Raw genomic sequence first — 18,435 nt, forward strand, 5'->3', positions numbered from 1 at the left:
AGGCGGGTTTTTAACCACTGCGTCACCAGGGAAGCGCCTGGTCAATGTTTTACATGCTGTTTCAGTTTCCTTTTTCTTTGTACATCTCCTCAGTCTTGAGGGAAAGAGGGCAAGACCGCCCTACCTGCTCCCTGCTGATTAAAGGGCTTGGATTTTTATAAGAGGAATGAAATTGTTTTGCACTTAAATGTAACTATTTATGAGTCCCACCTTGAACTCTTACGTCTTGGCAATCATCATGCGAGCTGGGGAGGCCTTTTTAAAACAAAATGCAGACAAGTACAAAATTTGATGAGTAAAAGGATTAACTCTAAGATACACAGAACTATAGCTCCTAATTTTAACAGTCCTTCAAAAATGGACCTTATGTCTTTGGGAATGCAAGAAAATATGTTATTTTTTAACATTTTTAGTGATTGAATTTGGATTTATATAGGCCTGATCTGGACTCAGATTGAAGATGTCTGCATTTCTTTTCCTGGCCAGGTGGAGCCTTAGCTCTCCTGTTTCTTTTGGAGAAGTAATTTAAGGTCAGTTAAGGGTTCACAAGTGTAATGAGCATGGGAAAATCAGTAGTGGGTTTCCCTCCTGTGTTAGGATGGTTGGGTCCTCCTGTTTCCTCAGTCCATGGAGAGTGTGCCCTGTTTGGGAATTGTCCATTCCACTCAGGTTGCAGCTGATTCTCAGGGTGTTGATTTTTCCAAGTTTTAAGGAGGGCCCAATCCCCTGAGATTATGCAGTGCAGGGGAATGTCTGTGGGAAACATTTATGGACTAGAAACATATTTATATATAGCAGATAAAGTAACACCTAGAGACTGTACACATTCTATAGTATCTAATTCTTTTATAGTATGATCATTTTCAAGACTACAATAATACTTAGTCTTCAGGAAGTGTCTCCCATATAACATTTCATAAGGGCTCAACTGGAACTTACTTCTAGGGGCTACCCTTACCGTAAGCAGGGAAACTGGTATAAGACCTTATCCCAAGTTAAGTGGATTTCCTTACATATTTCGGCAATTGTCTTTAAAGGTACGATTCATCTTTTCAGTCTTTCCCGTAGACTGAGGTCTCCGTGAAGCATGTAACTTCCATGGTATTCCGAGGGTCGCAGACACCCCTTGAGTTACCTTGGCTATGAAAGCTCCTCTGTTGTCATTTAATTGAATGAAGCAACCCCAAACGAGGGATAATTTCTTTCAGTAAGGCCTCTGTTACCTTGGACGCTTTGTCTGTCCAACGTGGAAAAGCTTCGACCCATCCTGTGAAGGTGTCCACAAATACCAGCATATATTAAAGTCTATTTGCCAGTCATTTCCTGGTTCTGTCTGTCGGGTTTGCACCCCTTTTATTACTGTGGGTGGCCCGGTTTAGTATTTTTCTGGCGCAGATCCTGCAATTCTGTATTACCTTTTAAATGGTCCTTTGCATCTGTGGACCAACAATAAACTGTCGCAGACAATGATAGGTTGCCTCCCTATGATGCATTCCTTGATGTAGATGAGTAGTAATTCTTTCCATTAAATGAGCACTAGTCCCTATTCAGTATAAATCCAGCCTTGTTTGGTTGTTTGGTACTGATCACCCTCTAAGTCTTGAGAATCAGCATGAAATCCCCCTTACTCTGTTCTCTCTGAATCCATTTCTAAATACTGAGCTTAAACAGGAGTAAGTAGAATGAGTGCTAGGGCCTTAGGACCTGGGTTTGGGGTTCTGGCTGCCCATTTTGTAGCCTGATCAGCCAGAATATTTCCTTTAGCTGTATTAATATCAGTCTTTTGGTGGCCCGGGCAATGTATGTGTGTTTAATTTCTTCCCTTCCTGATGTTAGTAGCTGTCTCTCTTTCCACATGGCCCCGTGGGCATGCATGACAGAGAAGCCATACTCAGTATAAATGGTTACCTTTTTCTTAGCTCTGAGGCACAGGGCTCTTACGAGGGCCATGAGCTCTGCCTTCTGGGCAGACGTACCTGGAGGGAGGGCTTCTGCTTCTAAGATTCCTGAGGAGTTACTACTGTGTACCCCGCCTTCTGGAGTCCCCAGTCCACGAAGCTGCTCCCGATCATAAACATATCCATATCTGCACTTTCTAAAGGCTGATCGGTTAGGTTAGGACTGCTAGAACAGACTTCTTCAGTCATTTGTATGGTGTGAGATGCCTTATGGCATTCCACAGTGCACTTAATGGCTCATTGTCATTTCCTTTAAGAGCCTCATATAGGGGTTTGGCCATGAGTCCAAAGTTAGGAATCCAAATATTACAAAACCCAGCCATTCCTAAGAATCCTAGCAATCACCTTCTGGTAGTGGGTACAGCTACCCTAGCTAACGCTTCCCTTCGATCCAGCAATAAGGGATCTTTTCCTTTTGATAACTCAAATCCTAGGTATTTTACAGTTGGTTGAGAAATTTGCGCTTTTCCCCTGGAGACTTTGTCCCCAGTCTGCCAGAAAGTTTAAAGTGAGGGTTGCATTTTGGTCTGAAGCTTCCTTAGTTTTACTAGAAGCAAAGTATAAGGATTTGGCATCACGGGATGTATATCTCCTACAGTTTGGTTAATGGCTTTCAAATTCTGTACAAAATGATAATCTCTGGCCCCGGGTTTTTGTACCAGCAGGATTGGAGTGTTATACGGGGATTGACGGGGTCCGCTTAATTGGCATTTAAGAAAGGTGGTTATCAGAGGGTTTATACCTTTCTTTGAATGCCTGTTTAAAGTGTATTGCTTTAAATTGGGAGCCTTGGTGCCTGGATGGAGTTTTACTACTATTGAGTCAGACATCTTGACTCCCCCTGGCCTTCCTGCAGCCCAAACATCTGCTCTTACCTTTTGTGGAATTTCCTCAAGGACGTGTCTCCCAGTTGTAATAGTGCAGCTCAGAGGGCACAGGTTTGATCTGGGAGTACTTTAATGTCTGGTGAGAAAATCATTTAATTTTGTTAGTAGATCTTGCCCCAACAAGGGAACGGGGGCATCAGGCATGTACAGAAAGCTGGGCTTTAAATATGGTTTTTTTCCAGTGATATAGATCAGAGGTAGAAAAGGGGGGAGTGCACAGATACCAACCCTCTGGGTTGACCTTGGTCATCTAGATGGGCAGGAACTTGTCTTAAGGGATATTGCCCTGCCTGAGGCAGAGGACCACGTGGACTGAATCGAATACGCTGGCAGGTACTGGGAGGGGAGTCGATCCCTTCTGACTCTCTGGTAAGGAGGGTATGAGGGTAGGGCTGGCTGTGGCTGTAGGAGGATCGCTGGTAGAAGTCTTGGCACGCCACGCAGGACTTCCCCCTTCGTATGGCGGGAGGGCCACAGGGCGCCCAAGGCGAAGCCAAATGCAGTAAGTCGAGATCATCATTAGGCTCTGACTGCAGGCAAGACAGGCTTTTCCTGAGGGTCTTGCCTCTGAACCATGATTTTACATCTATTCTGAAAATTCTTATTCTGATATAAAGACCTAATTTGGTTACGCTGCTGAAAAAATTGCAAAATAAGTTAGAAAAAAACAGTCAAATGACTTGTACCTGCTTCCTCTTGATCTGAGGAAAGTTGATATTCACAGTGCAAAGCAGAGCTGATGGTAGGACAGCCAAGATTTCTCCATGTGGAAGTCCATCCTCTGGAGGAAAAAAAAGCCCCTTTGTGAAGCAGGAGCTCTGTTGTTGGCTGACCGGGCTGCCTCCATCGTTGTGCTCCAAGTACTTTACTTCTTGGCCAGCAAAAACACGGAAGAGCCTGGAACAACTGCCGTTAGCAAATGCCTGCTGCCTCTTCCCAGCCTCCATGGATTGGGCCCGACGTCAGTCTTATCAGAGACTCGACGTCCGTGGGATGCAATGCTGGCTGCACCTGGAAAACCCTTGCGTTCATGGGAGATGAAGGAAAGCACCAGGGTTTGCCACTCTGGGGCTCAGGGCATACTTTGTTCCTTTGTAGGAAGCACCTGGGCACACTCAGGGCTTGCCCCCTCAATGATTCTACCTTAGTGCTGATTCTGAGGGGTTAGCTGGCCCCCCTGAGAATGGACGTTTGGAGAGAGTGTGCAAACAAGCAACTCATAAGTCAACAGTTAGCCAGTGCCCCGGGTTTCAAACCCAAGAGCTGAGAACAGTCTACGGATTGCAAACCTCTAGAAAATGGCCTTCCCTGACTCCTACCGACCCCACCCCTCCCAGAACAGCAGACAGCCTCAAGAGGTGTGAGGGAGAAAGCAAGAACTGTACAATTTGGGAACCAATTTCATCTCCTAGTTGGTTTCTGGAAAGAAGCAAGCATATGAAGTAGTGACTATTCACAACTTGGCTGTATGAATTCCCCCAAGAATCCAATGAGGAGTCAAAGATGGCCAGCATGGATGTGAGGGTTCACTTAGGGAACACTGGAAACTTTCCATTAGAGGTGATTGCTAAGACCTGTGGCTTGAAAGTCACGCATGCTACCAGCTGCTGAGGAAGCTGCCTGGCAGCTCCAAGACTGTAGTCAATTTGGCCAGAGGCTCCTAATAATTTTCCCCTGTGTGCTAAGGGCAGGCTTGCCTATTGCAGAGGGGCCTGTGAAAGTCCAGACTGTCTCCCTCGCCAGCTCAGAAAACTTACCCGATGAGGAGGAGGGTGAAAGAGGTGACTGGACCACCTTGAAGAAAGTGAAGTGAGGAGGCTGTCTTAGACTCAGTTAGAGCTGAATTTGAGAGAGGAATTCAGGAAGATACAGGCTGAAATACCCAAGCCCTCACTTCCCTTCTGAGCATGTTGGTGTTTAATCTTCCTGGTAGATGACCAAAACATTTTACCTCCCAAGCAGAGATCACAGACGAGCTAATCTAGACGTCTGGGCTATTTCTAGGTGGAATGCATTCAGCCCAAGGCCTCCACGTATGTAGTCCATGGCCTTAAGCACCACCACCAATGTTTGTTCCTCCAAGCAAACTTTCCTTTTACATAGAGACTTAAAAGTAGTTCAATGCTAACTCCCTGTTAGTTTGGCTCATGCAAAATAGGGTTAAAATTCTCAGTAAGGGAAAACCAAAATGTGTCCAATTATATAGAATTCCTTTAACCCAAGAACAGGGTATGTTCCTCTGGGATGGAGGATTTTCCTGCTTTACACACCCTCATTTCTCCTTTACCCTCTCACCCCAACAAGGTAATCAGGGCTGGTTCCATTAAGAATACACCCCTGTATCAATACCTTTGGGCAATCATATTAGGGACAAGTGAGAAAAAAAAACCCACACCTCCATAAGGCAAGGTTTCTAGTCAGGGAGCAATGTCTTTGGTCTCCTGAGTCAGAGGGCCCTCATTCATATCTGGTTTAATAAAGTTTTGGTACAGTCATACAAGAGCCAACCGCTATCAGCCAATCCTAACAAATAAAACAGTCAGACATAGACAAACATAGATAAACAATGAAACCAAAGGCCTGGGACTCTAACCCAGGGTTTGGGACTCTAACCCCATCCTTTGAGTACCTCAGTGGCTAGAACCTTTTATATTGTCTCCCTTAGTATGGGACTCTAACCCAAGGTTCGGGAATCTAACCCAACAAAAATCTCCCCAGGTTGGAGCTCTAAACTATAATCCCAACAAGGTTATTAGACAGGCACAGGTGCATTTTAATGAGCTTACTCACCCAAAAGACCTCTGATCCAGGAGTTGCTTCTTTTCTCAAAAGTGAAAGTAGCACCAAGGAAGCTGGAGTTCCAGGCTGGGGAAGCAGGAACCTGACAGGTGACCCTCCAGACAGATTCAGTCTAGGTAACCACTCTGGATTGGTGGCAAGGCACACACTCCACTAAGGGCCACAGTGCCTCTGGCAGGCACTCAGAAGACCTATGTCCCTTTGTGGTCGCCAAAATTGTTCCAGGCAAGGGCTCGCTGCCCGATGCGCATAGAAGCCAATACTATGGCACCGGCTTTTGAGAAAAGAAAGAGCTTTATTGAGAGGTTGACAGGCAAGGAGACAGATTTGAGAGCCTTGCCTCCTGTCGTCTTGCCGCTCAACCTCTCAGTAAAGCTCTTTCTTTTCTCAAAAGCCGGTGCCATAGTATTGGCATCTATGCACACTGGGCAGTGAGCCCTTGCCCAGTAACACGATCATCAGTCTATTCTATGTGTGCATATCCTCAGGCATGTTTTATTCAAGTAACATTCCTACAGGTTTCTTTTTATAAATTTATTTATTTATGGCTGCATTGGTTGCTTCTTAGGGGCTTTCTCTAGTTGTGGTGAGCGGGGGCTACTCTTCGTTGCAATATGCAGCCTTCTCATTGCGGTGGCTTCTTTTGTTGCAGAGCATGGGCTCTAGGCACGTGGGCTTCAGTGGACGTGGCACATGGGCTCAGTAGTTGTGGCTCGCAGGCTCTAGAGTGCGGGCTCAGTAGTTGTGGCGCACGGGTTTAGTTGCTCCGCGGCACGTGGGATCTGCCCGGACCAGGGCTTGAACCCATGTCCCCTGCATTGGCAAGCGGATTCTTAACCACTGTGTCACGAGGGAAGCCGTCCTACAGGTTTCTTGCCTCTTGTCTCATATCTTATTGAAGCCCATATTTTAAAATTTTTTTTATTTTTATTTTTTTTGCGGTACGCGGGCCTCTCACTGTTGTGGCCTCTCCCGTTGTGGAGCACAGGCTCCGGACGCGCAGGCTTAGCGGCCATGGCTCACGGGCCCAGCCGCTCCGCGGCATGTGGGATCTTCCCAGACCGGGGCACGAACCCATGTTCCCTGCATCGGCAGGTGGACGCTCAACCACTGCGCCACCAGGGAAGCCCGAAGCCCATATTTTTATGGCCATATTTACAATATTTGTTAAGCAAATTATTATTCAAATACATGACCAAGAAAATGACTTTTGTAAAACGTTTTTTAAAAAATGAACATGCTTTCACACAGGTATATCTAATCATATCTTTATTTCTTTTGAGTAGTGAAATAGCAAAAACAGAATTCCTCCTTAAAGAGTACATGAACTATGGATTTTTTCTGCTGAAATTGTCTCCAAAACAATGGCAAATCCAGCAAGCAATGAAAAGGGTGTCAAAGAATAAAGAAAATGTGAATGTCAAGCTTCCAAGTATAATGACAAGTAAGTCCCATATTCTTAAATTCAATTAAGTAAATATCCCTAATTCTAAAATATTCTGCCTCAATGTTTGTTATTAAATAGTCAGAATTTTTATTTTAAGCAGAACCTGAACAATCCCACTATCTCTGATATTATAAATTATTAATTTGGAAATTCAGGTTAATTTCAGATATGAAGCAATAAAAATATATACATGGAGGGCTTCCCTGGTGGCGCAGTGGTTGAGAGTCTGCCTGCCGATGCAGGGGACGTGGGTTCGTGCCCCGGTCCGGGAAGATCCCACATGCCACGGAGCGGCTGGGCCCGTGAGCCATGGCCGCTGAGACTGCGCGTCTGGAGCCTGTGCTCCGCAATGGGAGAGGCCACAGCAATTAGAGGCCCGCGTACCGCAAAAAAAAAAAAAAAAAGTATTTGTTTATCTTTCTAGATGAACCTCAGAATCATTATGCAAAGTTCTACCTAACCCAACACCCAACTCCCTGACCAATTTTTTTGTAACATTTTTATTATAATTCCATAAAACATAATTAATTTCAGAAAAATGGGCAGCTTTACAAAATCAACCTTCCTATCTAAAAACATGACACATTTCTCATTTGTCAAATCTCCTGGTCACACAATTAAGGTTAGAGGATCTGGAGTAGAGTGCCTTTTAGAGGATCTGGAGTAGAGTGTAGGGGAGGGGGGTGGAGGAAGTAGGTGGTGGGGTCAATGTCTTCTTCTCTTTAAAATCTTGAATATAGAAGTCACTCAGTTTAAATAACATCCCTCAACAAGACGTTTTAGTAATATGTGTTCCAGTATCAGTTTAAAAGCTTAAGATGGTAATTTATGGCGGTGGTAGAACCCACTGGTTCTTCATCCATTTTCTTTTCTTCCCCCACTCACCATGTATATATTGGAGGCATACAATGTAACGGGTTCTTTTTAAGACTCTGAGTACACAAAGACCAACAGGACATAGTTCTGCACCCTGGACCTATACTATACAATACAATACAATAGGGCAAACGATACAGCAGTGATAGTGAGGGGTCTGGGAGCAAAAGCAAAAAATGTGATCTATGCCTGAGGCATTTAGAACAGTCTTTTTTTATATATATATAAATTTATTTATTTATTTTTGGCTGTGTTGGGTCTTCATTGCTGCACATGGGCTTTCTCTAGTTGCAGTGAGCGGGGGCTTCTCTTGTTGCGGAGCTCGGGCTCTAGGCATGCGGCCTTCAGTAGTTGTGGCGTGCGGGCTCAGTAGTTGTGGTGCATGGGCTCAGTAGTTGTGGCGCATGGGCTTAGTTGCTCCATGGCGTGTGGGATCTTCCCGGACCCCCCTGCATTGGCAGGCGGATTCTTAACCACTGTGCCACCAGGGAAGTCCCAGAAGAGACTTTAAGAGGAGGTGATGTTTGAGCTGGATTTTGAAGAATAAGTAGGAACTTCCCAAGTAGAGGGTGGGAGACTGGGACCTGCTGTGGTTTTAAGACAGAATAGCAGAAAGGGTGATTGGAAGTCACGAGAGCACAGGCATGAGGAAGTGTGGCCTGGCTGTGGGGGGGACCTGGGGGTCAGTGGATGCAGAGACCCAAGACCAGTTTTGCCCACTTCTCAGTTTCAGACCAGGGTCAGGCCCAGACACTGGTGTCAGGGGAATGAGTGCATGGGCGACTTGTATGGGCCTGTGGTAGGTCTCTCCACAAGATGTAATAATTGAAGTCCATCATTTTTATTTTATATATTGATCTTTTAAAATCTGTGATTAGAAATATGTATGATTAGGTAAAGATAGAACCATGGTTTATATTTCACCATCTATGTCCCTGATTTGTGACCTTTAATAGTTGTGCCACGTTTTTGACAAAATGCACCCCCCCCACCCCAAACAGTGCCTTTGACTTTATGCTTGGAACCAAAAGTAGTAGAATAAAAGAGCTCTATTTCCTATACGATTATTATTCTAATAATAATTTTTAAAAAGTAATGGGCATATCAGTGCAGAAAAAATGAATATCTTGTACCAAATAGCAAGGACTCACTTCTAATTACGTTTTTTTTTTCACTTCCACCATCACCAATGACATGGACTTTGCCTGGACATTTTGAACAGCAAAACCGTGCAAGACGACCACTCCCACCCTAGAGCAAAAGAAACCATCCTTATCAAAGTACAGTACATATTGATTAACTCTCTTGAAAACTGTGAATTTTTTTTTTAAGCAAATATTTCTTTTAGCCTCTCTTTAACATACGTACCATGTATCCACACTCACCGTTAACAGATGCCGGAGGTAGTGGTTCCATGTGCTCCTGAGGTGACCAAGCTCTCATAGGCCTCCCTGCATCCTTTGATGAGGGCCTACAACTGCTATCTGCAGAAACCGCCTGCGCCCTGCATCTTGGGTCTTTGCCTCTCAGAATTCACTGCCCAGTTGTTTGAATCCACTGCTGACTTGTGTGTTTGCAATTTTACCATGTCATTCAAAATTGCTGCAATGAGACTATAAAGCATTTTTTGTTTCTTCCCTTATTTGATTATTGACTCATTTATACTCATTATTTCATAAATTGGTAGTTCTCAACCCTAGCTACACCAGGGGAGCTTTTAAGAAAATATAGTGATGTCTAGGATGGGTACACCAGCCCCAAAGGAAGGATCTGGGCCAGCACTGTATTATCCACGACAAAAGCCACACAGACACTGTGCTCTGAATTCCAGGGGCCCTGGGGTGACTGCACTTCTGTGGCATTTAGGAGTCACTGTTTTGCTGTGTTTTTAATTAAATTTTCATTTTGAGATAATTGTAGATTCACACGCAGTTGTAAGAAAAAAATACAGAGAGGTCCCACTACGGCTCACCCAGTTTCCCCCAATAGTAACATCTTACAAAATTGTAATATGATATCACAACCAGGATATTGACATCAACAGAGTCAAGATACAATCAAATACAGAATATCATAAGGATTCTTCATGTTGATGCACACAGTAATACTCAGACATCACATTCATTCTCTCAGAAAGCTCACCACTCTCCTAGTTTCTTTCATTTACTCAGCACATATTTATTGAGTGCCCTGCAGGGCCAGCAATAAATAAAAGACAGTCTCTGCCCTCCAGGGGCTTACCAACTAGTGAGGGAGACAGAGAAGGAATTCGTCAGTTACACTATAATGTGGTAAGGCCATTGGAAGGATAAGCTCAGGGTGCCACAGGCATGCAAAGGAAGGACTCTCAGCCCAGATGAGAGGTGAGAGACTCGGAAAGCAAGGGCGGAATCAGTGAACACCCTCCAGATCAGGTGGCATCTAAGCTGCTCCTGGTGAGGAGGAGGTGTCAGTGAGGACATGCTCTGGAAGAGGGAGGGACCTTCTGGGACAGGGGTGACGGTGTTTGGCTCTGTTCAGAATGGCTGGGCCGCAGGGTGCAAGTGGGCGAGGCTCGAGGGGTAAATAGGTATTGTATCATGAACAGGGAAGCAGTGGTGCCATCCAAAGGAGTCTATGTTTTGTTCCAAGTGCCCTGGGGAGCCACTGAAGGTTTTAGCAAGTGTGTGACAGAGACCCTATCAGATCTGCATTTTAGAAAATTGGATACGGTGGTATTTTAAAGAATAAAATGGACAGAGATGAAACTCCTAAATTGACAGGCCAGTTAGGAGCCTGTTGTCACAGTTCATCAGGTGGGAGATAATGGACTGCCTCAACCAGACAGTGGCAGCGGGAACGAAGAAGGAAAGGCTGTGGGACACATCAGGGAAGTGGTATTGACAGGCGTCCCCTACACTTTGGGGGAAGTGTGAGGAAAAGAAAGTGCACAGATAACTCCCAAATTTCTAGTGTGGCAACCGCGTGTATGACATTGTCATTCAATGATATTGCGAACACAGTAAGGGGAGCAAGCCTGGCAGGAGGATAGGGAGTGTGATTTTGGATTTTGTGTTTGAGCTCCCCAGGGGACACCCAAGTGGATATTGGTGTCCAGTTAGAGGCTGGCCATTGAAGTCCAGAGCTCAAGAGAAGGAGAGAGAGATGTGAGAGTCAGTATATTAGCAGTGGCTGAATCTGTGACAGAGGATAAGATCAGCCCAAAAGAATGGTTAGAATGAGAGGCAAGAAGGCTGAGGAACCACAGACCCAAAGAAAAGGAACCCCAAAAGGTAAAAGAGTATCAGAGAGGTGGGAGAAGATTGATTAGAAAATGCTATCACTGAGTCCAAGAAGAGTGGCATGGACAGCAGTACCAAATGCTTTCTCAGGGGATGTTTCCCAAATATTCATTTACTTCTATGGCCCTTTCTCAGTTTTCCTACAACTTATTTCCGATTGCCTAACGGGCAGCTCCACGTAGGTTATTTTGTCCCCTCAAACTCAACATGAACAAAGCAGATCTTAATCTCGTTCTTACCCCATCCTTTAACCGTTTTCCTTCCTGTTAGTGCAACCTCCATTATTCCAGGCTCACAAACTACAAGCGTTGGAGTCATCTTTGTCTCTTCTATTCTGGCCCCAGTAGCTCTTTCTATTCTTGGTTCCCATGAATTCTTTCTTTCATGCATCTCTAGATTCTCCTCCCAAGCCCCACCCATTTACTCACTTTTCCCATCTTCACTACCCTCTACTTGAAAGTGTTACTTACCTAGATCACACCAACAGCCGCCTTACTCTCTCCTTAGTCCCTGCCCCTTTTAATATTCCAATCATTTTCAATTTATCCTTCTTAAAGGATTTTTCCAGAGCCACCTTGCAAGCCATATAATTATTCTTTAAGGATGTACCTCATCACCCACCCACCCCCAACCAACATTTCCTCAGCCTGATCAGAGATATTTTAAAAGGTAAAATCTACTCTTAAAAAGACAAATATTGTGTTACTTGGAACACACGTTTTGTTTTGAGCACTAGAGCACATGTTTAGTTTCTCAAGAAGACTGCCTTAAAAAGGACAAAGCAGATGTAGCAATGTGGATTGTCATGTGTTTCTTTTTCTAAATTTTTTTAAAATTTGAAATTTTATAGATGCACCTCAAATAATTGGTATCACGTGGCATGGCCCTTCCTTGTGGTCTGTTTGCATGTGTCACCCTTGTCTGGGACTGAATCTGATTTTCTTTTGCATACTCATGGAAACCATGGATTCCTGCAATCAGCAATTCCCTAAAAGGCTAAACAGGCTATTGAAAAGAACTATGTCACAGTTAGGTTCCAAAGACAATTTAGAAATGAAAGCAAATCTGTTGACAGAAAGTGGCTCAGAAATCAGGCATTTTCTTTTTCTTTTACAGCCGAGCTGAAAGTATTAGTTCAGAAGACAGTTTGGAATTCTTTTTAGATGATGATATGGACTATGATCTGGTAACCAGATTATCTTTCTTCATTTAAAAATTGTGTTTGGTGAAAAGTATAAATGCTCATTTCTTCTTTTGAAATTAAAACGTCCTATTCCAAATATTCCACAACTTTCCAGAAGGAAATATGATTTTGATACTGTTCTCCAGTTATATACAGTTCATCTTTGTCATCAGACATTTAATGAAAAATAAATGTCAGGACTTCCCTGGTGGTCCAGTGGTTAAGACTCCGTGCTTCCACTGCAGGGGGCATGGGTTCCATCCCTGGTCGGGGAACTAAGATCCCGCATGCTACACGGTGTGGCCAAAAGATAAAAAAAAAATTAAAAATAAATAAATAAAGGTCTGTAAGAAGGTAACAATTTAGGAGATATACATTATCTACAGTCTTCCTGTAAAAATAACCACCTTCTAACTGTTTATCATTTTATTGGGGCTTGAGGTATACTGGGTAGCTGGACTGTGAGATAAACTGACCTTCAACAAAACAGCCCTGTATGGCTACAACCCTGACTTTGAGCTAATCCCATCCTAAATACAACCACAGAAACTCAAAACGAATGAAAAACACTTGAAAACACCATCCATGTATTATGTATAACATACCTTATCCAAGTCTTTTTTTTTTCAATTGTAGAGAAAACATAACTTACCATCTTAACCATTTTTAAGTGTACGGTACTGTAGCGTTAGCTATAAGCACACTGATGTGTAACAGACCTCTAGAACTTTTTCACCTTGCAAAACTGAAACTATACACCAATTGAACAACTCCCCTATGCCCACTCCCTCTAGCAACCATGTTCTGCTTTACATTTCTAAGAGTTTGATTACTTTATATACCTCGTAAAAGTGGAATCATGCAGTATTTGTCTTTTCATGACTGGCTTATTTCGCTTAGTCTCATGTCCTCATGTCTTCCAGGTTTATCCATATTCTAGCAAATGACAGGATTTCCTTCTTTTTTAAGGCTGAATGGATATACCACATTTTCTTTACCCATCCATCCGTCTATGGACATTTAGGTTACTTCCACCTCTTGGCTATAGTAAATATGATGAACATGGGTGTGCAAATATCCAAGTCATCTTGCTAATAATTAAATTTACTTAAAGTAATATAAACTTATACTTAAAATTTTGGAAAATAGAAAATCATTAAAATGTGGGGAGAAAATGACCTTCACTTAGCCTCCTGTCTTTCTCGTTCTTCTGTTCCTCTCCCCTTACCTTTCCGTAGACTTGCCTTTTCCCTTTTTCCTGCCCTTGCCTCCTCCTCTGCTCCATCCCTTCTTCCTTCTCTTTTCCTCACCCTCTTCCTTTTCCCCTTCTCTAATAACCTTCATCTCCCCGCAACACCCAAAGTGCTCTCTTCCTGAAGGCCAGCTCTCACGTGGAAATAGGTTCCTTTGTCACCCTCTGCCCATGTCTCCCTCATAATCAGAACGGTATTCCTTTACCCCACTGTTTTTTTCCTAGATGTCACATGTACACAGGTAGCACGTTTTTAAGCGAATTATATTCTTCATTATTGATTGATTAGGAGCCAGAACTTTATTTCAAAGAACCCGAAGAGTTACTTCAGGTCCTCACAGAGCTGGAAGAGCAGAATCTTACTTTGGTACAATACTCCCAAGATGTAGATGAAAATCTTGAAGATGTAAATAAAAGAGAAAAACTTATACAGGATAAAATGTAAGTCATTAAAAACAAGTAGACTTATTCTATTAACCGATTTCTAACCAGAGATAAAGTCCAACTCATTTATGTATGGCCCTTCCTTGTGGTCTCTCTGGATTTAGGATGGGATTTTTGTTAATAATAGTTTACACTGAAGAGTGGAAAAGGTAGAAGCTGTATTTACACAGAATAGACTAGCTTTAGTTTTAGTCCCTACTTTCACTTGTCAAAATATTTTCCTAGCTAGCAATAATAAAAGACAATTTAAAAGATTAAAAAGAATTGAAATGTCACCTACTGCCTTAATTTTTGTTCAATACAGTTTCATGCTATCATCTGGCTAATCAATTCGTGCTTTGGATAATGCTAATTAATGCATTTTACTTGGCTGTGACTCTCAGCAAAAGTTTTTTGTGTGTGTGACTTAAATATATCATTTTATAATGTACATATTGATATATCAGGGCTACTATAAAAAAGGATTTCTGTTGGGAAGGAGGCTGGATTTGATGACTCACAAAATTTCTTTCTACTCTAAAATTTTATATGATTACAATTTTGGAAAATAGCTTCAAGTTGCAGAGAATAGATCTTTATATCTACTCATTCTAAAAATGTGTAGAACCTTTTTTGGGAAGAGTCTTCTGGATCAGAAGACAGCAATCATTTTAAATAGTTAAGTCAAACTACATTGAACTTTGGAACATATTAACTTGTTCATAAGTTAAGAACCTAAAACCATAATCTCATAACCACCCAGTAGACTACTGTATCCTTTTAATCCTTGTCTCCTCTCTCCCAGTCCTCAGTGTATGGGGCCCCCGCCCTGACAATATGATTTGAGGGGATGGGGTGGGTATGGTTGGGCAGGAGAAGGGGATCTATATCAGAATCTCTAAGTGAGTAGTCAGGAGTCTGTACTTTACCCAGTGGCTCCTCAGATATTCTGATTATCAGCCAGGTTTGAGAACGCTGACATACTAGGTCACACAGCTTGGGCTCCCGATACCTCAGCTCTGCTGCTTTCTATTTGGGGGACTCGGGGGAACCACAGAAGTGGGGGTGGGGTGAGAAAAATGCTTCCTGATGGAAGTTAAAAAGCATCTGTGCATTTGTTTTTCTCACTTTAACCTGAAAAGTTGCATGTACTTTGTCAATGTCTTAAAATATAAACTTGTATTTGGCTTGCTAGACATAGGATGTTGACACACGATCTGGAGGGAGTGCTGAAGCTCCTGACTGATGGCTTATTTCACTAAACCACAAATTACAGACAAGGGTCTCTTTCTTCTTTTGCAATAGAAATACCAACATAGAGTTTCTTTTGGAACACAAGGAAATGCTTAAGGCTAACTGTGTAAGAGAAGAGGAAAAAGCAGCAGAACTGGAATTAAGGTCCAGGCTATTTAGTTTTGGAGAATGTAATTCAGATGCTCAGGTAATCATTCTTTGCCTGTAGTAAGTTTATTTTGGCTCATGATATTAATAATCTGCATTCCCTGTGTATTAAGCATTGGAATAGGGGAATTAAAGCAAACCACAAGTCCCAGGTTGATGATAGAGCCCACAAAGCAGCTTGGAAATAATTACCTTGTCAATATGTAATAGCTAATTTACACAGTAGATAGAAAGCATTCAAATTGGCATTGGAGTTCTCTTAAAATATTACAAAGTATGATGCCGAGATTTCCCCGCCTATAAATACATTTCTTTTAGTCAGTATACATATTACCATACATATGCAGTAGTTCACTACCTGTGATCATTTTGGTATTAATTTGAGGGGCAAATAATTAACAGAGGAATCACTGAACCAGCACTGAAAGGAATTATCTTCCCAACAGTGAGCTTGTAATAGATTGTGGCCTCTTTCGGGTCTGCATAGATCCACGTGTGCTTATCTGTTTGCGTGCTGGTTTCTCCCAGCTCCATGCAAACCCCAGGGTAGGGATTGTCTTACCCTATCTAGTCTGCTAAGTTTAGTGTCCTCATAAAGTAAGTGCTCAATAAATGTTTGTTGAATGAATGATTAGGTTAGTTTTAAGACCCATAACAAACTCCAGCTAACATTGGTTTTCTTGTAAAAATCTCAAATGAATAAAATTCAAAACTCATATGTGAGACTAATATCACAATTATAGTTATGAACTTGATTTTCAAACAGAGGTAGATTTAAGGGGACTCTATCAGAAGATGACTATGCTCCCCTGCCCATAGGTGGGCAGGGTTATAAAAGACAAACCTGTTTATGGCTCCTTCACAGCCCACATTTCCTAGGGTGGCATAACACCCCGAGATAGGAGGGGATAGGACTGTGCACTGCCAGAGCAGGAAGTGTGATGACAGCCACCTCTCAGTTCTTCAATGCTGGGTTTTTTTTTAAACCTTTTTTTAAATTGTGGTAAAATATACATAACATAAAATTTACAAGTTAACCATTTTAAGCGTACAATTCAGTGGCATTAAGTATATTCGCAATATAAGCATCACCATTATCTATTTACAGAATTTTTCATCATCCCAAACAGAAACTCTGTACCCATGAAACAATAATTCCCCATTCCCCCACCTTCCAGCTTCTGGTAACCTCTGTTCTACTTTCTGTCTCTATAAAGTTGCCTTATATATATGGAAGCATACAGTATCTGGACTTCTGTTTATGGCTTATTTCACTTAGCATGTTTTCAAGGTTCATCCATGTTGTAGCATGCGTCAGAATTTCATTCCTTTTTACAGCCAAATAATATTCCGCTGTATTTTTATACCACAGTTTGTCTATCCATTCATCTGTTGACAGCCACTTGGGTTGTTTCCACCCTTCAATTCTGTTTTAAATAATTCTGAAACTGATTAACATGAAAAATGTCAGGTAAATATCAGTGGTATCTCCCCGTGCCCTCCACCAAGCCCCTTTCATCCAAATTTAGGGTGGCTATGAAAAAAAGTGGCATTTCAATACTCAAACTTTGAAGCAACCAGAGCCCTAAATGGAGAAGATAGAATTGATCTGAAAATTACTTTTTTAAAGACTATGACATTTGGGTCACAAGTGTAATTTTGGCATCCATGTATTATATACTCTGGGAAAATGGAGCTAATAATTCACAGTGTCTCCCAAAAATGTGAAATGTTGGGGCAGAGAAGCAGAGGCAGAGCAGGACAATTGGCAGGGGAAAGTATTCTTTTCTAAGAATTTTCCAGCTTCCCCACTCCCATTCTTTTCATATGTTGAAATGTGCAAAACATAATCCTTTATGAGTGAATAAGCATAGCTGTGTCTAATTTTAATATTCATAAATTATCATAGGTATTTTGGAGCTATGAGTATTTTATTCTTTCAAAATTTCCACACTCTTTAACTGTACTTAATCCCCTAAAAACATTTTTCCTTGATTCAATATTTTACTTTTAAAATAAAATTTTAAACTCAACTATAATGTAATACTGAAAAATGCACAGATCCTAAGTTTATCTCTCAAGGAATTTCCTCAAGGTGAACACACCATTACCACCCCCAGAAGCCTCCCACATGCCCCGTTCCAGTCTCTACCATACACCCAAGATGACCACTATCTTGACTTCTCTCACCATCGATTAGCTTTCATGTTTTTGAACTTTATATAAATGGAATCATGTAATATGTCTGGCTTGTCTGGTTTCTTCCTCTCAACATTGTTTGTGAGATTCATACATGTTGTTTTGTGCAGTTGTTTGTTTATTGAACATGAAATGGAATGTAAGCTATTCCGTTGTTCAATTTGCAGAACGTCCTCATCTCTCATTTTATTGTTCTTGGGCACAGGGAGCTAATCAAGTTCAACTGCAAAAGTTGTTTATAGTCAAAACTCAGCAGAACATAACATGGATTAGAATTACAGAATCCTTGAGTTGGAAAGGACTTTAAAGGTCATCTAGACACTACCCCCTCGCCTATCCAGTTTTGATACAACTATTTCTCCTGATCATTGCTCTGGTCAGATCACTTCCCATTCACTGCTGAAGGCATCCAGAGTTCGTATCCAGTATTCTGAGCCTTTCACGGTCCTGTCCCGCTACACAGCAGGAAGCAGCATCTCCTCCCACTTCTTGTAGCCTCTCTTGGCTGCCCCTCCTCCGAGGTGCTCTGGGCTGGGCCCGCCATCTGGTGGCAGCTCCAGGGATGGGACTGATGCTTTACAGGCTCATCTGTAGGCCTGTGCCTTGAGCTCCCTTTTTCCTTGTCCTTCTGCTCTGTTGGGCCAGACCCTCAATCTTTTTCATACATGAGTATTTTCTTTAACCTCATTCCCCAATCCTACTTCTTACACTGTTCTTAACTTGTTATCT

General features: G+C 42.3%; 1 protein-coding gene across 1 annotated transcript in view; it reads left to right on the plus strand.

Annotated features, from left to right (window-relative positions):
• Positions 1-18,435, plus strand: part of CCDC38 (coiled-coil domain containing 38) — a 41,711-nt gene that overhangs the window by 16,063 nt on the left and 7,213 nt on the right. Inside the window, exons 6-11 of the mRNA XM_032646925.1 lie at positions 6,931-7,088; positions 9,190-9,247; positions 11,519-11,591; positions 12,324-12,434; positions 13,973-14,124; positions 15,412-15,547. Coding sequence (XP_032502816.1) covers positions 6,931-7,088; positions 9,190-9,247; positions 11,519-11,591; positions 12,324-12,434; positions 13,973-14,124; positions 15,412-15,547 — 688 coding nt within the window. The remainder of the gene's footprint in view (positions 1-6,930; positions 7,089-9,189; positions 9,248-11,518; positions 11,592-12,323; positions 12,435-13,972; positions 14,125-15,411; positions 15,548-18,435) is intronic.

Source organism: Phocoena sinus, chromosome 10, assembly GCF_008692025.1.
Source record: "Phocoena sinus isolate mPhoSin1 chromosome 10, mPhoSin1.pri, whole genome shotgun sequence".
NCBI lineage: Eukaryota > Metazoa > Chordata > Mammalia > Artiodactyla > Phocoenidae > Phocoena > Phocoena sinus.